Source organism: Pygocentrus nattereri, chromosome 7 (assembly GCF_015220715.1).
Source record: "Pygocentrus nattereri isolate fPygNat1 chromosome 7, fPygNat1.pri, whole genome shotgun sequence".
Classification (NCBI taxonomy): Eukaryota; Metazoa; Chordata; class Actinopteri; order Characiformes; family Serrasalmidae; genus Pygocentrus; species Pygocentrus nattereri.
In genome coordinates, this window is record NC_051217.1 from 2,189,813 (window position 1) to 2,217,500 (window position 27,688).

Below are 27,688 nucleotides of genomic sequence, written 5' to 3' on the forward strand. Positions count from 1 at the left end.
TTTCCTGTCTGCATTAATTTTGGGTTGATGCAATATGGAATCAATTGAAAATGTATTTTTTACTACAACCCCAATTCCAATGAAGTTGGGACGTTCTGTAAAACATAAATAAAAACTCTATACGATGATTTGCAAATCCTTTTCAACCTATATTCAATTGAATACACTACAAAGATGAGATATTTAATGTTCAAAAGGATAAACTTTATTGTTTTTTGCAAATATTCACTCATTTTGAATTTGATGCCTGCAACATGTTCCAAAGAAGTTGGGACAGGGGCGTGTTTACCACTGTGTGACATCACCTTTCCTTTTAACAACACTCAATAAGCGTTTGGGAACTGAGGACACTGATTGTTGAAGCTTTGTAGGTGGAATTCTTTCCCATTCCTGCTTGATGTACAGCTTCAGTTGCTCAGCAGTCCGGGGGTCTCCGTTGCCATATTTTGCGCTTCATAATGCGCCACACATTTGCAATGGGACACCGGTCTGGACTGCAGGCAGGTCAGTCTAGTACCCGCACTCTTTTACTACGAAGCCACGCTGTTGTAACACCTGCAGAATGTGGCTCGGCATCGTCTCGCTGAAATAAGCAGGACGTCCCTGAAAAAGACGCTGCTTGGATGGCAGCAGATGTTGCTCCAAAACCTGTATGTACCTTTCAGCATTAATGGTGCCTTCACAGATGTGCAGGTTACCCCTGCCATGGGCACTAACACCCCCCCACACCATCAGAGATGCTGGCTTTTGAACTTTGCACTGATAACAATCCAGACAGTCCTTTTCTTCTTTGGCCCGGAGGACACGACGTCCGTGATTTCCAGAAACAGTGTGAAATGTGGACGCGTCAGACCACAGGACACTTTTCCACTCTGCGTCAGTCCATCTCAGATGAGCTCGGCCCAGAGAAGCCGGCGGCGTTTCTGGGTGGTGTTGATATCTGGCTTCGCTTTGCATGGCAGAGCTTTAACCTTTACTTATAGATGGAGCGACGAACTGAGTTCACTGACAGTGGTTTTCCGAAGTGTTCCTGAGCCCATGTGGGAATATCCGTTACAGAATGATGTTGGTTTTTAATGCTGAGGGGTCGAAGGTCACGAGCATTCAGCGTTGGTTTTCTGCCTCGCCGCTTACCTGCAGAGATTTCTCCAGATTCTCTGAATCTTTTGATGATATTATGGACTGTAGATGATGAAATCCCTAAATTCCTTGCAATTGCACGTTGAGAAACATTGTTGGAATATTTGCTCACGCACTTGTTCACAAAGTGGTGAACCTCGCCCCGTCCTTGCGTGTGAACGACTGAGCCTTTCAGGGATGCTCCCTTTATACCCAATCATGACACTCACCTGTTTCCAATTAACCTGTTCACCTGTGGAATGTTCCAAACAGGTGTTTTTTGAGCATTCCTCAACTTTCCCAGTCTTTTGTTGCCCCTGTCCCAACTTCTTTGGAACGTGTTGCAGGCATCAAATTCAAAATGCGTAAATATTTGCAAAAAACAATAAAGTTTATCCGTTTGAACATTAAATATCTTGTCTTTGTAGTGTATTCAATGGAATATGGGTTGAAAAGGATTTGCAAATCATCGTATTCTGTTTTTATTTATGTTTTCATTGGAATTGGGGTTGTAAATTGAACTCCAAATGTGTCACTGGACTAAGAGAGTAAAGGACCTTTATGCCATCCTCTGTCCTGCTGATAGCCGCGTCCAGCGCGTCAATGTCCAAAGTCTGGCCCTGCTCGCGCACAGCTGTCCGCCCCAGCCTCTTCCTCAGCTCAGTCAGGTCATTCCGCACCTGACGGAAAACACAGGAAAGCGGTGGAGTCAGTAAATGTTAATGTAACGGACAAAACTTAGCGGACGTACCGAGCAACGTCTCGCCAGTTAGTTAGCTACGTGAGCTAACGCTAACTGTTAGCTTAGTAACTTCAGAAATCTGTGTAAAAACTAAAGTGGAGACGGTTCTAAAAGCTACCTGCACCAGAATACGTCCAAGCTCGTCTCTTTTGTGAGGAATGTCAGACATTCTCTAAACCCTTTATTTACTTGTCGGCTTCATTTTAAACGTTTAATCACATTTATTAGTTAGCCAGCTTGCTAGTTAAGCAGCTCGCTGTAACAGTTCATGCGTCACAGCTCTCCATAGCAACAGCGGTCGCTTGACTGTCGCTATAGCAACGCAAAGCTCGCGGCGCTGGACTCCGCGAGAAGACAGATCAGGAGGAAAGCAGCGGATAGAAACGACGGTGCTTTTGTTTGCTGTTCATTGTGCTGCGTCATGTTTATTCTCTGTAACCAAGTAAACATCTATGTTGATTAATGTCAACAGGTGTTGCTACATCACGGCATGGGCGGCTTCTGCTGGCTGTGTTTAAGAATGTGCCATATTATTGTCGTGGGCCTGGCTGGACAAGGATAAGTGTGAAATAACAGATGCAAATCATAATAGACACTTTTCACAAGTTTGCCACCCCATTACTCCAAATCCCTACAGTTAAAGTACCTGGTACTCATACCATGAGTACATTAAACAGTGGTCTTTGGGACTATGGTGGTCTGATATAATAACACTCTGATTTTCCTGTTTTATGAGACTCCAAATTGTGGTCTGTACAGAGCCGAATACGCTGTACAGACTGTCTAATAACAGCTCATATGCTCATTTCTCTGCTCCACGTGTGTCTTATTTCTGGGACACGTGTGTATTCGACTTGGTTTAGTTGTCTTTATTAGGCTGTAAGACAAGGTTTTAAACACCTGTACTGAAAGCGCGAGCTGTTACCGTAAAACGCGGTTTAGACGCGCGCTTGACCCTTTAGTGTGGTCATCGCGACCGAGCCTTTACTAAGCGCAGATGGCCTGACCGCGGTGTAAACGTCTATATTGATTAAAGTCAAAAGATGTTGCTACATCACGGCATTTAAGAACATGCCATGTTATTGTCGTGGGCCTGGCTGGACAAGTATAAGTGTGAAATAACAGATGCAAAATAAACTGATAGTTATTGATGAATATTAAACAATATTCACAAACAAAAACAAACATTTAATTTTTGTGACTACGCAGTTTCTCACGGAGGGAAACAGGGCACGGCCGGAGTGAGCGCGTCAGCCCGCCCCGCTGCGGTGTGGAGGGCAGGGTGGAGAGGGTCCACCGGCAGGGCTGGAGAAGCAGTGAGATTAGCCGGTTACCTGCGGGGAATATTGTGTTGTTTGAGCTTCAGACATGTCGACTGATGGAGAGGATGAGAAGACTGCCCTACCTTGCGTTGTAATAACGAGCTGTGACTCGGGATTCAGAGGAGACGAGCTGGTCAGACGTAAGTAAAGCGGGTGAAATCTGGCTAACAGTTAGCAAGCTAGCCGAAGTGAGCTACTGCTAAAGCTAAAGCTAGCGAAGCTCGGTTATCTAGTTTCGCGTATCATAACGGGAAATAGTCAGCTACAGCAAGTCGGCAAAATATGGGGCGATAATTTCTCCTCATAATCGATAAGTGAATGCGGTTGTTTCGGCTCGTGGCTGACGGTCGAGGCCAGGTCGAAAGATGTGCTAGCCGCGCTAACAAGGTCTGTAGTTCGCTAATGTCCAGCAGCTCGGCGCCGTCAGATTGTCTGTATAGTTAACTTACGACCTTATTTTTTTGCATATAAGCATCTAATGTCAGCGTGAAACGTTGGCTTGTCCGTTTCAAGCTGCTTGGTGTTCATACACCCCGATGTCTAAGGTTTAAATCATTTTTATTTACTTGTTTACAGTGCGTAAATAGCTACTCATACATTGCGTGGGCCTAATTGTTATTTTCGCAAGGAATCGGACTGATCAGAGCTTAAATAGAATCAGTGAAGTTACCATTTTAATACATAGTCAATACATTTTCCCTTATTTTACCGTCCAGTGAGGCTGTTACCGAGTTTGAGCCAGCCTGTAAAATATGAAGTACAGCTCGTTGCCCAGCAGGAGGCAGTGCTGAACTTCGAATACACAGGCTTGCAGTCTTGCACTTCACTCTCAAAAAGAGGTGGTTCTTCAAGGGCTTTTTAGTAAAAGGAATGGTTTTATTTAGAACCATGAGTTCTGTGTAGAGCCATGTCACGCTTAAATGATTTTGTACGTTGTGAAATGGTTCTTCAGATTGATGGACATGGAGATTTTCTAGCATATGGTTCTATATAGAACCTGCACCAATGTGTACAGCAGTGGTCGCCAGCCTTCCTCCTGGAGATGTACTTTCCTGTGCAGTTTACATTTGTATTTACATTTATGGCATTTGGCTGACGCTCACATCCAGAGCGACTTACAGTGTTTGATCATTTTTACACAGGTAGGCCAAGGTGATGTTAGGAGTCTTGCCCAAGGACTCTTATTGGTATAGTGTAGGGCGCTTGAACCCCAGTCTACAGTGTAGAAGGCAGAGGTGTTACCCACTACACTAACCAACTATCCTGCATCTAACAAGCTGTTCTGCCCCTCAGTCACACTAAGGCATCTTATCCAGCCACTCAAGGTCTTATGAAGAATTTAAATAGGTGGAGCAGGTTGGCAAACTGCAGTTCCAACTAGACTTTGCAGGAAGGTACATCTCCAGGATCAGGACCACTGGTGTATGGTATGTCACTGGAAGGTAATATATTGTTTGTCACATTGATTGATTTACATTAATGTGAGCCTTTTACTGATTCTTTATAGAGATACTCTGTACATCGTCGTTACCAGAACCCGCAAAAAGGGAGGATGTGATCTGGTATCCATGGACAATCAACAACAAATACTATACTGCCGATGTCGGCCTTTGTGTTGTGCCAAGTACATTTAACATGAACTCAGAGGTTGCCCAGTCTATGCAGGCTTTCATCGTCTACTTTGATAGTAAAACTGTGAGTATGCAGCTGTGAATTGTATTTAATTCTGTTGCATTGCGTTGTATTACTTTGAATTAGTACTTTTGACCTTGGATTTCTGTGTTTTACAGAAAGATGGCCTTAATGGTGTCACTCCATGGTTGTCAGTGGTGGATGATCTAGCTCCAGAGGTGCTTATTCTAGTGTGTGACCGTGTGTGTGAAAATGGTGAGTGCTGTCTTGCCATTAAGCAGCTTTTTATATATAACCTGCTCTGTTGATAGAGACAGGGGGATCAGAGTAATAACGTTTGTAATGCTGCACAAGTAGTGCCAAGTCTTATAAAACCCGTAAGTCAATTATCAAAGCATTCAGTAGGTGAATCAGATATATTAAAGCAGTGCAGACACCAAGTGCTCTAGAGCATTAGTTATAAATGGGTTTCATGGGGGGAAAAAAAATTAAAGTTCTGTACTTTGTTTTAAGTTAATGGACCTACAGTATTGATGTGTAACGTAGTCATGCTGTTAACTGTGAAGTTGGGTTCCTTTGCCTGATGTTGCAGGTGTGAGCAGGCATGAAGCTCAGCAGTGGTGCCTGGCTCATGCGTTTGAACTGGTGGAGCTCAACCCTCAGGAACTGCCTGATGAGGATGGTGAGTGAGACGAGATACTCATTTACAGCTCGTTCTGGTGAACTGCATTTATATATGGAGCCATTCTACAGTCTTATGTGTTACGTATCTTATGTTTGTTATGCAACAGATGACTTTCCAGAGTCTACAGGAGTGAAGAGGATTGTTCAGGCTCTCAATGCCAATGTGTGGTCTAGTGTGGAGATGAAGGACGGTGAGGTTTGGCTGTTCCAAATGTATAAAACTGCAGTTATCACATCTGTTGTGACATTAGTATGGTCATTCTAAATATGTAAAATATTCGCATTTGAACACCCTTCTTTCTTCACCAGAACACAATCAGGGATTCGGTCTGATGAGCAGTTTGGTGGCATCTCGCCACAACAATCCACGGCCCATGCCGGAGTCACAGGTCAGCCCGAAAGAAAATGAATAAGCCTCCTGTTCTTCGATATGAGTCTGAATGATTGGGTGACAAATTGAATTTAGTTAAAGCTGGTAAATAATTAAGGATTAAAAAAAAAATCGTACATTTATTAATTAGTCTTTTGGCAATAATGAAGGGATTAAAAGACTTTCAAAAAGAATTGTATACATGACTGAGCTTTCTTTTATTTTAGCCCTTCCAGTCCCAGTCGAACACTGTAGATGAGAAAACAGAAGGGCAGAAGACTGAAAGCTGTCACCAGAGTACAGAAGCAGTGGACTCATTAGTGGGTGAGTGCATAAGTGTAACTGTGCTCATGCTGTATGCAGTGTGATAATGCTATCATGAGTGGTAATAATTTCAACGTGTCATATAGACCCCATGACTAATGCTATCATGAGTGGTAATAATTTCAACGTGTCATATAGACCCCATGACTAATGCTATCATGAGTGGTAATAATTTCAACGTGTCATATAGACCCCATGACTGACATGGACATTCAGGAGCTGGCAAACCTCACAGCTGGAGATGCAGATGTGGAGAACTTTGAGAGGCTCTTTACCAAACTGAAAGAGATGAAAGGTGAGGCAACACGTTTGTGAAATGCTTCCTCTTAAACTTTGAGGGTGTAACTGTTGTGACTTTTAGCCTTGAGCATGATTTCAGTCCTCTTCACCTGTGGCTGTCTGCTTGCTATAGATAAAGCTTCCTCACTACCACATGAGCAAAGGAAGCTGCATGCAGAGAAGGTAAGGGCATCAATTTGCATCATCTACAACTATGATACAACACGAAGTAATTGTAGTTGCTGATCGAGCTATGTTAACTCTCATCGATCAGGTGGCCAAAGCTTTTTGGATGGCAATTGGTGGGGACCAGGACGAGATTGATGGTTTATCTTCTGGGGAGGAGAGCTAAAGCTAGATTGCTTCCTTCCCAGGCTTTGATCCCCAGCACCCAGTCTTTTCCCTCTACACTCCCGAAACAGCGTTGAGGTCAGGCTGACCTACCAAGCGTCACGCCTCACTCTCTGGGATCAAAAACGTGAGGACAAGGGGTGGGGGAGGGGGCAGAGGCGGAGAGGTTTATCAAGATACTCCTGTTATTATCCTCTCAAACCCCAACACCTCAGTAGCCTAGTGAAGAGCCATTATGGGTTGGCTTTTAAACCCTATAAGATGGATAGGAGAGGGTGCAGTGGGGGCAAGACATCATGTACCACCACCTCCTCACTACATCTGCAGATTCAGGCATGGGACATGCATGATTAGTCTGAGTATAGTGTTACGAGGACTGATGGCATCCCATGGTTTATATTTTTTTTTGGGTTGTCAGTCATTTTGGCCAGAATGAAAAAGGTTGTAGTTATGGATAAAATGTGGTAACCCTGATCATTTTAGTAAATTGTCAAAGTGTTTATTTTATTAATCATCACATTAAATCATGAACATTCTTGAAAGTGAAACACTCTCCATTCATTTAGGGTTTTTTCTCCCCCCCTGGTGCACAAAGCAGCATTATATAAAAAGTAATTATTGTACAATTTTGTGGGGGATTTTTGCATATGGGTGTGGCCAAAGCTATAAAAGATTAGCCAAGAAATCCAGTTTAAAATAAACACTTTTATTATTAAAAATTCTTGGATAACAAAACGAGGCAATACAAGAGAACAGCTTACAGTTAATGCAAGGAAAACCTATGTAGGTAAAGCTGCAGAGAGAAACCACATTTAGAGCAAACAAAATCTAAGCAACAAATGAAGAAAGCGCACAGAAATTAAGTACTGGAACCCGTAAGACAAATCAATTCATATTTGCTTCACCAAATTGGAATTCTGAAAAAAAAAAAAAACAGGATACTATTAAGCAGTATTTTGATTTGAACAGAATTAACAAGAATGATGACCCTAAATGAAGACTATAAGTCCATGACATGCTCAGACACTGCTGAGTTACAGAGGGAGAGCCAGCAGGGTCCACAGCAGTGGACAGCGTAAGGTGGTTTAAATGGGGACAAGACAACAACCACAAAGATCAACGTTACCCATAAACACACATTGTAAGTTGACTACATGAAAAGCAGATTTTCACAGGCAAGCTACAAGAGCCTTGAGAACATGATCTCGTGTTTGCCTGAGCTATCAACAGGTGGTGGCCGCAGTTTTACAGTGTGTTCATTCAAAAAACAAAACATACAATTGTGTTGCAATGAACTGCTGATCTCATTTACAAAAATTCAGGAATTGCAAGACCATGCAATTAATCCACTATTTTACTTCTATAAAAACAAATAATAATAATAAATCATCATCATCATCCAGTCAAGGAAGTCAATGTTCAGACCATTGGATAAAAAGTGCCCATCTTAACTGACAGGCTTGGCTCAAAAACACATCCAGCCATGAACACGAGAGCATCCTCTTGAGAAATCAACCTCTATAGAAAAATATGAGCTCACCTCAAGAGCTGCCAGCAGTACTTGCCTCACCCCTGTATTCGTTTAATTAAAAACCTCTTTCAACATCCATTTTTTTCTCTACACAAAAACAACTTTGTAAAATAGAATTGACCTAATAGATGTATGAAATGTGTGCCATCTTGCATGAAGCTTGGCTTTGCTTTTGAGTGGGCTCATGATCCTGAGTTTGAAATATCCCTTTAACGTGCCATTAAAATAGAAAATAATAACGTATGGCGAGTTAATTTATTTTGAAGCTTTTACGAAACCAAAGAATGTGGAAATGGTTGCCTTCACACATCTTGTGTGGCAAGCACATGACTAGTCCAATCTTCTGCGCGTTGCTTTTTTCTTCCACCCGTTTCTTGAACTAGTGCCGTTTTTTTTTTTATGACAAAGGGCTCACAAGTATCGCACGTCTCAGAATGAGAAAGCTAGAATCTGTTTTCCTCTCGTATCAAAACACAGGAAAAAGGTAGGGAGTGATTTTGAATCTATACTCTCTCAGACTCTTGTACTATCAGAAATATGGCCCCTGGTCTGGTCACCCATAGACAGGCTGGGTCCACGTGTTCTAAATCCCGAGGATCAGAAATATGGGATAATTTTCTCCTCTCTCTAAAACTGAGATCGGCCGCAAAAAGAACATGCTGAACCCCTAATTTTAAAATCTTGGCTAGCTTTAGCTGCTGTATGCATACGTTTCTGCATTCCATCTTTAAGTTGTCGAGACATTTTGTTAAGGGCTAGGCATAAACATAAAAAGCAATAGAAAAGAAGTGCATGAATGGGAGTGAACAAACCACGGGTGGGTGCAACCAGCACAGAAGTAAGACAATTACAATTATGATGAAAGCGCAAAAGCTATTCAATCACACAGCAACAACAAAAATGATCACGATTTAATACTATAGCCATCGTTAACTCCGTAATATTTATGCCAGGCCCAGGTCGGCAACTCATCTGCTCATTGGGAAAATCTGCCCTCCCCGTAGAAGCTGCTTATAAACACTCTTAACATATGTACAATCCTCAGTATGAGACATCAAAAATATACTACTGCACTCTTTTGTCCGGTCATTATGCAAAAATAAGAATTAGAAAAATTACTGTGACTCTTCTGCCAAGCAAAATTACTTTTACAAGCTAAAGTTCTCAAGAAAAATGGCACTGCTCAGCTTTTGTCACTGACAAAAATCCAAATCCAACATTAACAAAACATATTCGTTTACTCTGTGATAGAGTAGTAAGGACAAGTGCTTCTCGTGGTCATAGTACTGCTATACTAGCCCAAGTACCGTTAAACAGTTTTAACATCCTCAGATCCTACCAAGAAGAGAATATAAGCCAGATCAACCACACAATCGTTCTATAAACTGTGCTGCTCAGTGCATGAAGATTAACTGTGCAATACCTCCAGGCCCAACACAGCAATCAAGCTTCAACACATAACAGACAACAAGACGTACCTAGCTTACTCATCACTTTAGGATAGCCAAGAGCTAGGGTTATAGGATCATACGCAACATCTTCACTGAAGGCTGTAGGAAAGCAGTACTAACCCTCTGCAGTTAAGGGTTTATGTGACTGCTAAAGACAAACACAGGGCAAACTGTTGGGCCTGAGTTATTCATATAATTTTCCCCACCCAAAAAAAAAACAAAAAAAAATAATCACACAAACATTTCTCACTCAGTGGTGTCTGAATACTGACAATCACAGTATTTCAGTTCTATAAGCTTTATCTAGCTTATTAACAAGAAAATAATATCGAGTTCATGTTCTCTTTCACTGAATATGAAAAATCTTTAAACTTCTTAAGGTTTGATTCCTCATGTTTTAAGCTAGGCTTTAAACTTATATATCTTTTTTATGATCAGAATGAATCTAGGTATCTATGTGGTGCATAGCTGTATGAGCCATGCTATACAGGTATCAGCAGTAGAAAGTGCTCAAAACTTTATGAGTGGAAATGATGGGACTGGCAAATAGTGGAGTGACTCTCTCCTGGGGAAACTTCAGAAGACCTTGGTCCATCCTCCCTTTTCTGTGTTTCCTCTGCTAGCGTGCAGGAGGGAGGATGGTCCTGGGTGTCGTCAGTTGGGTGTTTTTCCTGGGTATGGTGAGGTATGGGTGTCTCCTATGAAACACTGGAACAGCGAATGCTGGGTGAGCCCATTTGGGTGAGCACCTTGTCCAGCCACTGCAAGGGGCCGTTCAGGTGCAGCTCTATCCAGCAGGGGGTGCTGGTCACTGTCTGGCGCCTGAAGAAGAGGGGAATCTAGGTCAGTAAAGCGCTTTTAGCAGTACAAGTCCTTTCATGCAGCTCCAGACTTGTCAGTAGTGGCCATACTGGCCAGAAGAGTTGCCAAGAGTACAGCGATCACCACTCGACAACACATTATTGTACAACAAATTTAGAGAAGATATATAAAAAAAAATATATATATTAAGGACATTATTGATATAATGCAGCTAAGGAACACACCGATATTGAAGGCTTTGACTAACAATAAGGAGACAAAAAAGGTCCTTTATATAGATTTTTAAGTAAAAATAAGGACCTTATATGATCAACATATATATATATTTACACTGCATGACTTTTCTCTACATCTGTTCTGCATCTTGCATTGCAACAAGCCTCTCTCCCTCCATCCCTGTGTGTGAACACCTCCTACACAGGCATGTCTCCCTCCCACACACTCCTGCCCATGTACTGCATTCCTCCCCAGTTACACAATGCTCTCCTGCTGCCTCTTTCCCTCTCTCTACTTTAAACTCCCCTATCCCGTGTCCCTTTACCGCAGTTAAAGTGTAGCCCCGGCAAACTAGACTCCTCATATAGCTCCTATTACAGTTATGTCAGGTCACTACACCTGGACCCAGCTACCTGGCCTTAGCTCTCCCTCAGTTGATCACGATCCTTCCTTCTTCCTCCAAGATGATGTGTGGTCAGGAACAGACCATAATCACAGAACAGAGGTGTTTAAAACTCTCCTGTGTTTCTGCCAGATTTAAAACCCTTTGAGTTTCTCTCTCTGAGGAAGAGGAGACCACAAGCGGAAACCATTCCTCCTCTTATCTGACCACAGGACAGGCTCAGTAAACCAAGTATGTGCAATTTAGGCTTGCTGAAGTCATCACACAAACACAGTGCACTACTTCTGCATGTGTAGGATCTTAAATGTGTGAGAACAAATGACTCAGCAGGAATTCACATATTCGGTGACCATCACATCAGGATGAATATTTGGTCAGTCATAAGTAACCACACTTACAAAGCGAATTAGACTTGGTTGTGTATCAGTGGTTTAGCCTGCTGATTGGGAGCTTGGCTACATTACATTTACGCATGTGGCGGATGCTCTTATCCAGAGTGATTTACGGTTTAATCAAGCTACAGACTGCACACATTGTAGAGCTAAGAATCTTACCCAAGGACTCTTATTAGTGTAACCTGGCGTTCAACCCTATTCTGCTGAGTGGAGGGCAGTGGTACCGCCCGTTATGCTACACCAACCGCAGGAAGATCCAGAGACATCGCTATATTGAGAATAACATCCACCAATAACATTATATCTGTGTCACTGGTTAATTTTCTAAACTATTAAATAAATAATAACCAAAGCAAAAACATTTTTGATAATTACACTCAAAAAAAAAAAAAAATCACCGTTGCTTCTTTTTACAGGCCATATGAACTTTTCCATGGTGACAGCATCCACCCATGTTGTGATGGTCAGAGGTTTTTGGCAGACTCTCGTATTTCATATGGGAAAATATAAAAATGAAGCAATTGTTTAAAAAAATAAAAATCAAATCGGGGGGTGGGGGGTGGGGGGGTGGCTTCAGAGGCTAGCTACACCTCTGGTGTACGTGTGTTAAAGTTGAAGGTAAGGCAGTAAAAGAGTGAGAGATTAAGAGGGTGTGTGTGTGTGTTTTAAAGGTGGGTGGGAGAGATAATGGATTGGAGCTGTGAACATGGCTCCCAATGCTGAATGCCCAGTTCTTTCAGCCCCAACTCGCACACCATGAGTCACTCTTCACACACTCCCCTCATGCTGGCCTCGGCCATGACATGTGACAAGGGAGCTAGAGGGATTGCACAAGAGATTCTCCCCATTAAGTTCCCCACTGGCCCTTAGTTCCAAACAAGCTAGCTCACCTACCTCTCAGACACAAAGTCAACCAATCAGCAGCCATACATTTGGCTTTGACAGTTTATTGGCTCAGTGTGTGTATATTCACCTGTACTCTGCTCCCCAGCCTTTGACGAAGCTCATGCGAATGGTGCACATACGAGTCAGTTGGTACACAGCCTCAAATCCCTGATTCACCGACTGGGCCAGCAGAGCAGCGAACTCCTGGTTATTGAAGATCTTCAGATTACAGCCTACAGGGAGGGTGAGGGTGGGCGTGAAGGGACAACCAAAATTTGAGTAATCTCGTGGCACACACTGAGAAAAGCATGAGAGCTGCATGCATGAATGACTCACAGGATGTTTACATATGACCACATACTCTCAATAACAGCTGATGCAACTAAGGCCGGACTTCAACTGGCTGACCAATAATAACGGAACCAATAAAATCGCACATTGATCAGTTTCAGTGTACAAATCCATCTTGGGAAGATGGTCACTACCTGTTCAACACATTTTGAACTGCCAATTTTACATTTAGTCATTTTATGAAGAGAACTGATGAAAAATAAGCCAAAAAAAAAACTAAAAATTATAGCAAGTCCCCCACCCATAATATATTATTTAACAGTTTTTGCTTTTTTGTAAGATTTAGAAAGTTGACAATTCATATTTAACAACATGCAGTTGACAACTAACAAATCATTCTGTACAGCAGTAAAACTACAGTGTTTAACTCAAACTCCTGGATTCTATTTATTTTTGACCAAATTGAAAATATGAGCTGATAGTTTAGCTTTAAATTTTAATTAATTAAATTAACTTTTAAATAAAAATTTAACTCAACAGGTGAAAAAAGAAAGCAAAGCCCAAAAAACCCAAACCAGAAATAATCATGTTTGCACTGAAAAAATAAACATAGGTAACAGTTTGAATCAAATAACCGAAAAGGAAACCAAACTCTAAACCTCGAAAAGTCACATTTTTAGTTAAAGGTGTTATGTATTGCGATCTACCTGTACATGGCCACATCACACTCCTGACCGTTCTTAACTGCCTGCAGCCTTTCCATTACTGCCCTCAAAGTGTGTGCAGTTTTTAACACATCTGACTGATCTAAATCTAAATCCCTACTTTTTAACAGGATCTGCTGAATGGCGGATTTAATCCCCTGATTTGCTGCCAGGTGATGACAAAAAAATAATAATAAAATAAAAAAAAAGGCCTCTGCAAATCAATCTGAAGACACTGAACCAATGGGCAGGCAATACAAATAATGCCAGAGATGTAGCACAGATCAGGCCTGGGATTTCATCATGGATATACAATACAAAATAAAGGCACACTAGCTTCTCTAGTTTAGCAAGGAAGTTGAAGTTAATTGATCTCCAATGTGTTCAAACTTAAATAACTTTAAACCACCACTGGCAGCAGAACATTCAGCCTTAAATGGTTAAGTTATAGCTTCTTAAATTCTGTATGTCAATTTACATACAGGCCAGACTGTAAATATGATGTGTGCAGCTTACCTGGGGGAATCTTACACACAGTGGCAGGGTGCCAGCCATAACGCTGGTTACAGTTTGGACTCTGGACAAAGATGGCACTGTCACTCAGACACTCTGCAAACACCTCTCCACCTATGTAGTACAGCCGCACTCCCCGACCTCAGGAAAAGAGAAAGCGAGAGAGTCTAAATTTCTCCTCGAGCACACATTTCACTGTAAAACTATTACCAGATCAGATCTGTGATGATTGCTAAGCTCTGTAAGTTCAGCCAAAGGCAAAATAGAGGTGTATGTGGAAAGTGGTACCGATGTGTCTGCGAGTGAGCTCCACAGCTGCATTGCGGTTGACGTTGGATAGCAGGCCCAGGCAAAAGCGCTCCGCATTGGAGGGGTCCGTGAAGCCGTCTACAGTTAGGGAGGGCTGTGAGGCATGGAAGGTTTCTCCTACACGTTGGTTTAGCTCATAATATGAGATGGAGCACCAGAATGCTGACTCACAGTATGTTACCGGCTGCAGGTCTGAAACACAAACAACAGATAGTAAGAAGAGATGGGGTCCAAAATGACTTGGAAAGATGTCTGGTTCCATTGATTTACATTATTACATTAAAATTAAGGTTTCTTTGTCCTATAAAGTTACTATTTTGGACATACATGGTACAATTTTATATATATATGGTGTGCATCACATTGGATTGGATAGGGTGATCAACAATGTCTACTTTTTTTATTACTCACTGCTGCCCTCTGAAGGTGTTCTAGCACCAGACAGAACCTTTTCTTGTTTTCGTAAGACTTCTTGTTGTCTGCATAAATGCGTTTACTGCTTTCTTTTATTCTTGTGAATTTACCTCAACCCAACAGATAGAAACAAACCCAATTCAAATTATGGTTGTTGAAATTATTTAAACATAAAAAAAGCCAACAACTGTGAAAATGAATGGCAGGCAGCATAAATAACTGCAATCTGCTCAAATAATTGCAATCAGGTCCAATAAATGGCTTATGAGCCAAAAATACACAAACCTGCATTGCAATGTGAACATTCAGACAACATACCCAGGTTATATAGTCCTCTTTCCACAGGTTGGATCCTTTACAACCGCCGCATAACCATGTGAAATTGGCTATTTATTATTTCTACAATGAGCTTCCCCAGTGGTTTAGAAGAGAGCTAGAATAACGCTGCACAATATTATCATTACTTTACCCTCTGCTGTCTGAGAACACAGAGGGAACACAAAACAAAGACTCCTTTCATATGAGGCTTCCTCTTACAGTACAGAGGTAAATCCTTGTAGACCATGACCTCTGAAGACTAGGGCTCCCTTAACTCAACACACACAGCATGGTGCACGTACTAGTGCACACAAGTTCTACATAAGTCACAACAAACTGGATATCAGTGATATGAAAGGAAGTCTGATAGTGTTCCACACACACAAAAACATCCTGCTGTGATGTCATCACAAGTCAGAAACAAACAACTGACCAGCAAACATTCTTCTTAATGTTACTTAATTTCCTTTCGCACACCCACACGCACACGCTCAGCCCTCAAAACACACAGTCAACTGACAAAAATCTTCATCAACAAGCTAGTTATTCTCCAGGGGGGGGGAAATATCCCTACAAAGACACTGTGTTCTGGGTTCAGGGCCTCGAGTTTCCTCCCTGAGGTCAGCTAGCTAGCTGTACTGTTAAGTACATGTCGGGGCCATTACTCACATGCTCACTAACAGCGGCACACCCACAGGCCTGCGGAGGCGCACTTCCGGCCTCACTAATCACTCCGTGCAGGACCTGGCACGCACTCGTTATGAAGATGACAGGTCACCGATAATCCAGCTGGATCTAAAGCAACCTCCAGAGAGCGGAAGACCTAATCTATCCATCTCTCATCTCAAGCATACCTTCACTTTCAGAGAGAGAGATATCACCTGAAGGATTTCCATTCCTTACATTTAAACATCAACCCTGAACTGAAAGACAGACTGAAAGACAGAGTCCTGCATTTAAATTCTGGGATCCTTGAAATAACTTATTTAAAAAATGGCTGCATAATATATGGTGAGGATTAGTGCTGAATAAGTAATGAAGGGTGGTTCTTACCCAGGTTGCTATTTGCAGGGGAGACAGGGTTGGGCGATAGGTTTGGGGAACCTGCAGAAACATGCTAGAATGAGAGAGCAGCCTGTAATCTGAGTTATTGTGAGCAGATTCTAATCAGAGAGGAATGCAGAATGGGAGGAAGGAGCTCAGACCTGTGTCCATGTGGTTCATCTGCTGATCACTACTCTCACCATCTTCACTGAGGTACCCTGGAGGAGGCGTCTCTGAAATGACAAGCGATCAGGGACATGGTCAACATAATTACATACACCTCTTATACATGATATCGCGTATCACACATACTTGATATCTCCAGAGCAGGGGGAAGAAAAATAAATAAATACATTTAGAACAATCTGTATAAACAAACAGTAGCAATACCTGACAAAAGGTTGTTATGGGTCTAACCACTATTATACCAATAAGGCAAGACTCCTAATGCTACTCTCACCCACCACTGCAAACTGCTTTGGATAAAAGCATTTGCTAAATACTGTACGTACTTCATACTACTTTACTGTACTTCACTGTGTATTGTAGCTTATTGTATTGTATCTTATTGTTATTGTATTGCATTGAATGGCACAGAGTTCTGCGTTCAGCCCTGTTTCTTTTTCTCTTGGTGTCTGCAGTGACATTTGTTTCTAGCAGTATCTGAGCTCAGGACCGTCTTTCTCTCTAAGCTGTTGGTAACCAGCAAAGATACTTTCTCTATTTTGACAAAGCACTTCTTGTAAGTCGCTCTGGATAAGAGCGTCTGCTAAATGCTGTAAATGTAATGGTAAAAGAAGAGAGGGACTTTTGAAAGTTTGTGTGTCTAGTTGCTGTGCCAAAAGGTACTGGTACTTTAGTGAAGTTGATAAAATTTGTTTCGGTTTTCCATGGTTTCAGTCGCCATCTAGTATTAAAAATGTATGAATATATTTTAAGGTTGATGCAGATGAGCAAAGAAATACAGCCGATGTCAAAACCCAGTCTGCAACTGACACTATCAAATATTTGCCATGCTAGTTCTATCACCCATCCATCCATCCATTTTCTAAGCCGCTTCTCCGTCAGGGTCGCAGGGGGGATGCTGGAGCCTATCCCAGCGGTCATCGGGGTGGAAGCGGAAGGCAGGATACACCCTGGACAGGTCGCCAGTCCATCGCAAGGCAGACAGACAGACAGACACACACTCACACCCAGGGGCAATGTAACATGTCCAACTGGCCTGACTGCATGTCTTTGGACTGTGGGAGGAAACCGGGGAACCTGGAGGAAACCCACGCAGACACGGGGAGAACATGCAGACTCCACACAGAGAGGATTCCGGTCACCCGGCCGGGGAATCGAACCCAGGCCCTCCTCGCTGTGAGGCAACAGCGCTTCCCACCGCGCCACCGTGCCTAGTTCTATCACACCATCATAAAAATGCCTTTTTTGTTTGAGAATGCTGACCATGTTGCATATGATTTGATGTTGCACACATACCTAACAAACCAAAACCAAACCAAAATCGTGTAACTGTTGGTAATAGGATGTTCACTCCCATTCAGATTGTGAAGACATTAAATTAACCAATGTCGAGTAAAAAAAACTGGCAACAACCAACATGAACGCTTTTGCTCTGGCTTCAAGCATTTGGAATGCTTGTTTACTGTGAGTTTTAATAAATTGGTTCATAAATAATAATTATGCCTAATGGCCCAAAGACTGCTGGGATAGGCTCCAGCTTCCCCCCGTGACCCTGACGGAGAAGCGGCTTAGAAAATGGATGGATGGATGGCATTCCTGCTTCGGTATCAAACTAGTTTTGTCAACTTTAATACAGTTTTGCTTCAAAGACAACACTGAAGTGGGACATATCCAATAAAATAAAGCTTCTTCCAAAGGCATAATTTGTGGACAAAAGTCTCATATTGCAATAATCATCATATCAAAAGTCTTTGAAAGTTGCAGAGGTTTTGCAATATCATATCACAGGACCTCTAATGACTTCCACTTCCAGAATGAGAACCATCACCTTGAAAGGACACAACTTGAAATCCCATACAGGTAAGAAGCCAATATAAATATTATTTCTATTTCTATGTGACCTAACATGAGGAGAGTGGGTCTCACTGAAAAGGGCGGAAACAAGCCAGTCACTTCATTCTGTGTCTTACCCAATTTTATTAAGCTTATTAAGGGCCCAGACTCTACTCTTTGATTTTGACTAAACAGTTTAACCAAGCGAGTCATGAAGATGAGGGCACACGTGTAGACCCGACTGCATGTCTGGGTGACTGTGTATGTGTTTGATTTTCACTAACCAGGTATGTAGTTGATCTGAGGCTCTATGCCAGCAGGAAAGTTGGTGTTTTCAGGGATAGAATGGCTGTAATCATCCAGCGGAGGAAACTCAGCAGGGATGTCAGTGTGTCGGGGTACCAGCACAGGTGGCAAAACTGCACAAAGATACACAAGTCAACTCCTAATCAAGGACAAAAATAACACAAGGCTTGCGATAGAACTGCATACCACATGATAAAGAGGATTAACAGGTGTGAAGCACTTTTCCTCACACAACACGCATTGCTGTGTAGAGGGCTTACCTGGCGTCTCCACACGCTGGTAATGATAGGGGTTGACGCACACCTCATCCTTCTTCATGTGGAAAGCAAACTCGCACAGATCTACAGCACGCAGCTCGTGGTGGGACTGAAGGTCAGGCCAGCGCCACAGGCGACAGTAGATCACATGAGGGAGGCCTTTCCTATGAGACACCTGAAGACGTCCATCCAGGGACCTGTTAACACAGAAGAGATATCCATAATATATTAGCTAGATCCAGAAACAGTGGAAATAGTTCTCTGACAAACTAACATGTTGGCATACTGTCCACTAAGCAGAAAAGATGTCTATGACAAGTCCTCATAAGCATAATGTCTCGTACCATTTAGTCCTAGTTCTAGATCACATCTGGAGAGGCAGCCTTCATTTCCTCCAACACAAAAATGATTGATTTCCATTGGCTTTTTGAAATGATACATGTTGTTAAACGTATGCCTGCTTGCTGTAAAATTTTTGCAGCACTTTTTTTTTTTTTATCCCTGTAAAATCAGTGCTATCACTTAAAAGAATAAGCCACACCCCTACCTTAATTTTGGCTGAAGTACCTGTCATTTTTCATGTTTTCCCCCACACGCACTTAACCAGATACTCATTTATCAATGAGTGTAGAAAACCAAGGCATTTAGTCTAATAACATACACTGAGAAACCAGTTATAAGAAAATAAATATATAAATATATGCAGTACATTTTAATCTTTTAGTTACATTTTGCTGTTCTCAAAAAACAAAATACTAAGACAAAAATAAAAACAAAAAAAAAAAGGATCAAACTGAGTTTGCCAGAAAAACAACTGCTCTACCAGACAAAGCTTGTCTGGGTTTTTCAGATTCTATGGTGATTGACGGTGGCGTAGCTATGGCAACATAAACAAGTCTACAATGGCAGGCAGTGCTGGTGCAAAATGCTTGGCACTGGCAACAGAAAAAAACAGTCACAAACAGTCAAACCCACTCCGTGCATTCCACAACTGACTTGGGAATAACAAAGCAAAAAAACACTGATGTACAGCAGTAAGTTAAGTCACAGTTTTTGTCCTCGTCTCTCTTATTCACCAACAGCCTCGCAGCGACAGCAGGAATTACATCCGAGGCTAATGCATCCGAGGAGAGCACACTCCGAGTTTGGCATCTTGTTGGGAGCGTTTCGTTTGTCAGGTTGAGCTGAAGCTGAACGTCCTCTAAAACCAGACATGTACTGTACAATTTTAGAAATCTTGTTTTTTAGTGACTTGCACTGCACATTTGAAAACTCCACTGTGTAAAGACAAAGCCTACGATTTATATGTGAAACACGGCTCTACAGACCACACAATAAAGCTGTTTAATTCAAAATAACATGCTGGACGTCACAGTAAAGAGCAAAGAGAAATATCTACTCTACCTAGAAAAACAAAGTCAGCACAGACCGACTTTGATAGTAAATGTAATGTATTTTTTTAAACTTTTAGTTTAGTTGATTTGCACAACTCCATGCATGTTTAAAACGGTCTGAAATCAGACCGTGTGTTCCTGGAGGGAATCTGCCAGGGCTGAATGTTTGATATGCCTGACAGCTTTGTGTTTGACTGTCACAGGGTCAGTCTTCCGTAAGACCAGAGCCTCATCCAATGCGCTTGATCACTAGTGCAGCAGTGCACGTGTCAGAATGCTGATATTGGTAAATTTTCATAGGCACAAGTAATCGTGGTGTCGGCCTGATACACAATACTGATGATCCTTAAATGATAACAGCCCCCAGTGGTGGTGGTGATGATGACGACTCATTTACCACCAGTTTACGCACCCAATCATGTATGTATTTCTTCAGTAGTTTAATTGAACATCTGGGCTTTAAACATGTTTGGTGATGCGATATTTTACATCAATACCAAATGTTGTGTACCTAACAGCTACATGACCGTGGACAATCAGTCTGTGGGACATATATAATTTCATTCTTTGTTGCCACATTAATTACAAGAAGGCAACACACTAAAAACAACTTTTACTGAACTGCACATTCATTATACTGACTCACATGCTAACAGGGTGTTATACAGGTACAGTAATACTAACGTTCCTTAGGGGGTTTGCAATGTTATGTTAACATCAAGCTAGAGTAGCACTGAGAAAAGACTGCTGCAAATAAGTCTACATTCTCTTCCATATTACAACCCCGTTCCCAAAAAATGTTAGGACGCTGTGCAAAGTGTAAATAAAAACAAAATGCAAAAGGTGTGCAAATTATTTAAGCCCTATATTCAATTGAAAATTGTACAAAGAAAACATATCAAATGCCGAAACTGAGAAATGTTGTTTTTGGAAAAATATGTGCCATTTTAAATTTGATGCCAAAAACATGTTTCATAAAAACTGGGACAGGGGGCAACAAAAGGCTGGTAAATTTGTGTAATGCAAAAAAAAAAAAACAAAAAAAAAAAAAACTGGTGGTTAACTGGCAACAGGTCAGTAAGGACTGTGTATAAAAAGAGCATCTCAGAGAGGCCGAGTCTTTCAGAAGATCAGGAGGGGTTCACCACTCTGAAAGAGCTTGTGGATTTCAACATCTACAGTACACAACATTAAAAGATTCAGATAACCTGGAGAAATCTCTGCATGCAAGGGACAAGGCCAAAAACCAGTACTTGCTGGACATGACCTTCGGGGCCTCAGACAGCACTGCATTAAAAACAGACATGATTCTGTAGTGGAAATCACTGCATGGGCTCAACAGTTCGGCGCTGCATCCATAAATGGAAGTTAAAATGCAAAGAAGAAACCATATATAAACGTGATCCAGAAACGCTGCCACCTTCTCTGAGCCCCGAGCTCATTTAAAATGGACTGAGGGGAAGTGTCCTGTAGTCTGACAAATCACTATTTAAAATTCTTTGTGGAAATTGTGGACATCGGGCTAAAGACCACTCAGGTTGTTATCAGTGCACAGTTCATAAGCCAGTATTCATGATGGTATGGGTGGGCATTAGTGCACATACACTAAACTGTGAAAAGTTTTCACTCACCCATCCAAATCACTGAATTCAGGTGTTCCAATCACTTCCATGGCCACAGGTGTATAAAACCAAGCACCAAGGCTTGCAGACTGCTTCTACAGACATTTGCATTTTGTTTATGGTTGATGCGAGCGTGTGTAGTGCGGGTCGGTTTGCCGATGGTCTGGCTTCGTCATCGGAACGCAGCGTCTATATGTCTGTTATGGCTCAGCGGTTTGATTTAGCGTCGTTTTTTTGTGCTCCCTCTCTAGAGAAATTGGATAACTGTAGAAATGATGATCTACTACAGATAAGTACACATTTTGATATTTTTGTACCTAAACATTTGGTAAAGAGAGAAACTTGTTGAGCTGCGTGTTTTGCCTCTGGCAGCTGATACCTCCGCTGAGCGCTCAGAGCAGCCGGTGACCCCTAGCAGCGGATGGGGTGGCCGCGATAGTATCTCCTAAACATCCTGAAACGTTACCACGGTTTGACCCGCTCTAAGCAGAGTCGTCCGAGTTTCGGGACGAAGCCCGTATGAGAGAGCCTGCAACAAGGTGAGAGCTGGAACGAGAGGAGAGGGCAGAGCAGAGGCGGGCAGAGATGGAGCTCAAGCTGTCTATCTGACAAATGGAGCTGGATATGGAAAAAGAAACTTGACTGCAGGAATCGGAACTGAGGGTGAAGGAGTTTACCCCACAACCTCACACCGAGCCGGATTTGTCTGCGGTCCCTTCGTCTGACCCAGAGCCCGTCCCTCTTCCTCCTACTAGGCCTGAGAGTGTGGAGGAATCGCGCCCTGTATTTGCCGTCGCCAAACACATAGCTCTTGTGCCTCCTTTCAGAGAAGCTGAAGTCGATATTTTAGTATCTGAGCGTAGTGCTATATCCTTAAAGTGCTTCTCCAATGCAAGCTTGTGGGAAAAGCACGAGGTATGTTCTTCTCTCTCTCTCTCTAACTGACAGCATGAATGACCTAGTAAAAGCAGCCATCCTACATGCCTATGAACTTGTACCTGAAGCTTACCATCAGAAACTTCGAGGTTTTAGAAAAGCAGCTGTTCAGTCATATGTCGAGTTTGCAAGGGAAACGCGTGTTTTATTCGATAAATGGGTTACGGCTAGTAAAGTGGCAGACCAGGAGTCGTTAGGACAGGTTACGCTGCTCGAGGATTTTAAAACTTGCCAGGAGAAAAAACAGCCAAAAGAGGTGGGTTTTATAAAGTCAGTTTCTCCAGAAGCGGCCGTGTCCCCTGATGAACGTTACCGGCCTTTTATCTTTACTGGGTCAGTGTCTCACACGGATAAACGTAGCCAGCCCATTGTCATACTATGTGACACTGGGGCTGTGCAGTCGTTCATTCGTGAAGATGCTTTGCCTTTGTCAGATAAAACCTTTACTGGTTCATATGCTCTTTGCAAGGGTTTAGAAATGAGTGATGTTCAAGTGCCACTCCATGATGTTCACTTACGTTATGACTTAGGTACTATAAGAATTGGGGTTAGGCAGGAGTTACCTGTTAAGGGAGTTGTTCCTCCTTTGGCGGTTTCCAGTAAGCCCAGTACTCGTATTTTTACAGATGAGCTGAGGGAAAGGTTTTCAGATGTCTTCCCTGCCTGTGAGTCACGAGGGCCCAGGCTAAACCCACATCGGATGTAGTCTACCTCTATGACTCTTGCAGAGGCCTGTCTAATACTGAATCTAGCCAAATGTGAATTTGCTCAGGCTACCATAACCTACCTGCGTAAACAGGTTAGTCATGGAAAAGTCCGGCCTCTAAAAAAGAAAGTTACAGCTATCGTTCAGTTTCCCCCTCCCAAAACGAGAAGCAAGTTACGGCGGTTTTTAAGGATGGTTGGCTATTACCATAGTGACTGCTTTATTGAGTCCCTCAACCTCTTTCAGTTGGTCACTTATCTGTAAAGAGGCTTTCAACAATATTACAGCCTTGTTGTGCTCTTGTGTTCTGCTCCTGTGCTTGGAGCCCCTGATTGTGCTAAGCCTTTTAAATTAGAGGTGGATGCAAGTGGGGTTGGGGCTGGAGCTGTGTTAGTTCAGGAGGATGACACTGCGGTGGATCACCCAGTCTGTTGTTTTTCTCGAAAATTCAACAAACATCAACTTGGGTACTCCACCATTGAAAGAGAGGCACTAGCTTTACAATATTTTGAGGTCTGTGTAGGTTCAAGTTCTTTGCCTGTGGTGACTTTCACTGATCACAATCCCCTTGTGTTTTTGTCTCTGATGTACAACCAAAACCGTCGGCTTATGACATGGTTTCTGATTATACAGGATAATTTGGATGTTAGACATAAGAAAGGAGCTGAAAATGTAATTGCTGATGCTCTGTCGTAACTGTTGTATTTATTTTTTTTTTTCGCAAACAGGTTTGCTCTTTGGTGTGTTACGTTTAAGGCTGGTGCTTTTTTTCCCCCTCTCTCGCTCTCTCTGTCTCGCTCTGTCGCTCGCTCTCTCTCTCACCTTACGGGCGGGTGCCAACCCGTGTATTTACGTTATGTGATGGGGAAGACTAGTGTCGTTTTTTTTTTTGTTTCCCCCCCCCTCTTCTTTTCGGTGTGCTGCCAAGTGAGGAATCCAATCAAAGAGCTAGGGTATTTTTTGTTTGTTCGTTTGGAGGGGGGATTATGGCGTGGAGCCATTTTTTAGGAGTTGGGCTCGGCCCCTTAGTTCCAACTCTTAAGGCTTCAGCAGAGCAAGAGTTGAAGCCGTTATAGCTGCAAAGGGTGGGCCAATACCATATTAAACCCTATGGACTGGGATGAAAAATGGGAGGTCACTTAAGTTTATATGCGTGTGAAGGCAGACGAGCAAATACTTTTGGAACTATAGTTTAGCATGGGTGATGGGCACATCTGTGAAGGCAACATTAATGCTGAATGATATATATATATATATTTTTTTTTTTATATATATTATAATTATATATATGATTTTTTGATTGAATGCGTGTATATATTATATATATGTATATATGTGCATTCAATCAAAAAAAGAGAGGGAAAAAAAAAGACAAACAATGGTACACATGCCCCGTTTTTTTAATAAACATGTTGTTGACATAATTTAAAGTGGATATACATTTCGCAAAAAAACAAAATTTCTCAGTTTCACTATTTGATATGTTGTCTTGGTACTATTTTCACTGAAATATAGGGTTAAAATGATTTGCACATCGCCAGATGGACTGGTGACCTGTATCCTGCCTTCCGCCCGAAGACTGCTGGGATAGGCTCCAGCACCCCCCGCGACCCTTATGGAGAAGCGGCTTAGAAAATGGATGGATGGGTGGATGGATGGGTGGGATTTGCACATCATTGCATTTTGTTTTTATTTACATTTTGCACAGCGTTTTTTGGAAATGGGGTTGTACGAATGCTCATACTAGAGGTAAACAGAAGTCTCTTCTAACAGGCCAAACAACCGTGAAAGTCACCTCAGAAGAACTAACGCTTTTATTTCTTGATGTTTGGAGCAGTTAAAACAAGAAGGAACCCTCAACCCTCTCAGAACCAACAAAACTGTCCAGACAATAGTTCCTTGCTATAAGTCAAAATATTCAAATGATGAGTGGTTCATTGAAGCTGAAGAGCAGCAGCCCTTATCTCGCCCTTCTTTCAGTTAGTCAAATTGAGTGGAACAAACAGCTGCTCGTTGAGAGGTCATTTGGTGTGAGAGTGGAGCGCTGCTACTGTGGCATGAATCATCCGCATGCGATTGTGTGCCAGGCAGCACGACAGCCCACACAAAAGAGCTCCATTATCTTAATGCATTTCCACTACAGATCAGGATTTTCTCACTTCTCATATACCTGTGTCAGCAGAGAGACGGGCATGATTATGAATGAAATATGACTGGGTACGAGAGACAGAGAAAGACAGGGAAAAAATTAATTTCAGAGCCAAAATTGAATGAAAAGATGACGTTTCGTTCATAATCTCAGAGGATGGATAAAAAGGAGAAAAGCACGAGTTGAGAAAAATGCAGTAAGGACCTGAAGAAGTGTTCAAGTTCTGCTGTGAAACCCACAAGTAAAAACTTCAGGACCTCCTTGAAGTGTTTGGGGGTTAGGAGAAAGAATGGGGGGTTCTTGAAAGGAAATTAAAAAATAATCAACAATGAATGTTTATTAACAGACATGAAACAATGAAAAATTACAAACAGTACAATAAGTAACACTTGTGCAACACCACCAATGTACGCTAACTGTCTAAGCACAACCTTCAAAGCCATAAAAAAAATGGCCAATGTCCTCCATCAGCCTCTAAACAGCATGTGTGGCATACTGTGGTCAAACAACAGGCAGGTTAGTCCAAAAAGCTGCGACGCTGATATGAAAACAAAACGAATTGCCTATAATTGCAAAGCAGTGCCACCACATGCATTACTGGCAGTCATAAGGGGCAGTCAAGGGCTGGAGGTCAGGGAACCAGCTTTGTGACCGGAAGGTCGCCGGTTCGATCCCCAGAGCCGACAGCACATGACTGAGGTGTCCTTGAGCAAGACACCTAACCCCCAACTGCTCCCCGGGCGCTGCGGATTAGGCTGCCCACCGCTCTGGGCAAGTGTGCTCACTGCCCCCTAGTGTGTGTGTGTGTGTGTGTGTGTGTGTGTGTGTGTGCGCGCTCTCTAGAGTGTATGTGGCGTTTCACTTCATGGATGGGTTAAATGCGGAGGTGAAATTTCCCCGTTGTGGGACTAATAATGGTCACTTAATCTTAATTGAGCGGATACTTGACTGACCACAGTGCAAACAAAGGTTTTCATTAAGAAACTAGGCCTGTTTTATTTATACAAAATATATGTTCTTTAGGACTGTATACATACATACATATACAGCCATATTCTTGCTTAAAAAAAAAAAAGTTAAAAAATAAGCAAGAATCAAGCAATAAGCCATGAGCTACGGCAATATCATAAGAAAGCGTGTTCTTAGGCAAAAGCGAACAAAACAACATTTTTTGTCCATCACCACATATTGAGGCCAATTCCTGACATTTTTTTGGTCATTTAATAATGAACATATCACTGCACTGCACATAGCACTGTTGCAACATCCATACTTAAATCTGACTGTAGACACTAGAATTTCAAACCTTCCACAGCACATTCTTCAGGGAGCATGGAGCTGTTTGAGATTCAGCCTGGGTTTGATGTTAACAATAGCTACTTAAGGCAGATCTGACTGAAATATTTAATGGCATATGAGTGACATTAAAGTGACAGTCTTTAGTCTTTTATATTGCAGTTTTACAGTGAATCATTGTACTTAAATTCAAGACTGCGATATTAATGAAGGAGTTGTTTAGCATGTTGGCTGTAATCAAGCCTGTTAACTAGAACCAGGCTGGTCAGCTAGTTAAGAAAATAAGTTGTCAGCCTATTAGTTTAAACAAAAAAGGGTTCATACTTCGTCAGAACATTCGGAGGTCCCTGTGAGCAGCATTACAGTCAAAGACCATTCCCTTAACAGCACAATGCAATACGTTGTTGCTGTTGTGAGATGGTCATAGGCTGGTCAGCTTATACTAGTTTAAGTAGAGCATTTTACAACGGCTCCAAATGCGGCAATCAGATTTTAGGACCAGATCTATCCGTTTTATAACCATCTATTGTTTAAATCTAAAACGACCCCGGCACAGCGCCAGAGAACTTTAAGCCATGGGTCCTGACTACACTGTTCAGTGACTTTGTTTAATATTTTTCAAGCCTTTAGAGGAAGGAAAAGTTATAACTCTGTAACTTGGCAGCTATTTTTTCTCCCCAAACATGATCCACAACAAAACATCCTTTAAAAAAAAAAAAACAGGACCGTTTTTAAGATGTACTGAGTCACTTTTTAAAACCTTATTTCACCATGAAATGGGAGACAAAGAGCTGCTGACTGGCCTGTCTGCGAGAACGTGGACTGAAACAGAGGGCCAGCAGCCTCTATTGTGTAGCTCCATCCACACAGACAAAGCCCAAGTC

The 27,688-nt window shown here is 42.1% G+C and overlaps 3 protein-coding genes across 5 annotated transcripts in view; 1 reads left to right on the plus strand and 2 right to left on the minus strand.

Moving 5' to 3' along the window:
* The window catches only part of iqch (IQ motif containing H), an 81,722-nt gene extending 79,583 nt beyond the window's left edge, over positions 1-2,139 (minus strand). For both annotated transcript variants that reach the window (XM_017691764.2, XM_017691756.2), the window contains exons 1-2: positions 1,980-2,139; positions 1,677-1,799 (exon numbers count right to left, since the gene is read on the minus strand). In XM_017691764.2, the coding sequence (XP_017547253.2) occupies positions 1,677-1,799; positions 1,980-2,030 (174 nt within the window). In that variant the 5' untranslated portion in view covers positions 2,031-2,139. The remainder of the gene's footprint in view (positions 1-1,676; positions 1,800-1,979) is intronic.
* Positions 2,140-3,088: 949 nt separating this feature from the next.
* Positions 3,089-7,371, plus strand: aagab (alpha and gamma adaptin binding protein). Its single transcript, XM_017691805.2, has 10 exons — positions 3,089-3,323; positions 4,691-4,878; positions 4,974-5,070; positions 5,408-5,497; positions 5,607-5,690; positions 5,809-5,888; positions 6,097-6,193; positions 6,384-6,488; positions 6,606-6,655; positions 6,747-7,371. Exons 1-10 carry the CDS (start codon positions 3,230-3,232, stop codon positions 6,822-6,824), a joined length of 963 nt encoding a protein of 320 aa, XP_017547294.1. The 5' UTR covers positions 3,089-3,229; the 3' UTR covers positions 6,825-7,371.
* Positions 7,372-7,513: 142 nt separating this feature from the next.
* The window catches only part of smad3b (SMAD family member 3b), a 28,356-nt gene continuing 8,181 nt past the window's right edge, over positions 7,514-27,688 (minus strand). For both annotated transcript variants that reach the window (XM_017691792.2, XM_017691783.2), the window contains 8 exons: positions 18,705-18,898; positions 18,423-18,557; positions 16,281-16,352; positions 16,129-16,179; positions 14,323-14,535; positions 14,038-14,175; positions 12,615-12,759; positions 7,514-10,627 (listed from right to left, as the gene is read on the minus strand). In XM_017691792.2, the coding sequence (XP_017547281.1) occupies positions 10,504-10,627; positions 12,615-12,759; positions 14,038-14,175; positions 14,323-14,535; positions 16,129-16,179; positions 16,281-16,352; positions 18,423-18,557; positions 18,705-18,898 (1,072 nt within the window). In that variant the 3' untranslated portion in view covers positions 7,514-10,503. The remainder of the gene's footprint in view (positions 10,628-12,614; positions 12,760-14,037; positions 14,176-14,322; positions 14,536-16,128; positions 16,180-16,280; positions 16,353-18,422; positions 18,558-18,704; positions 18,899-27,688) is intronic.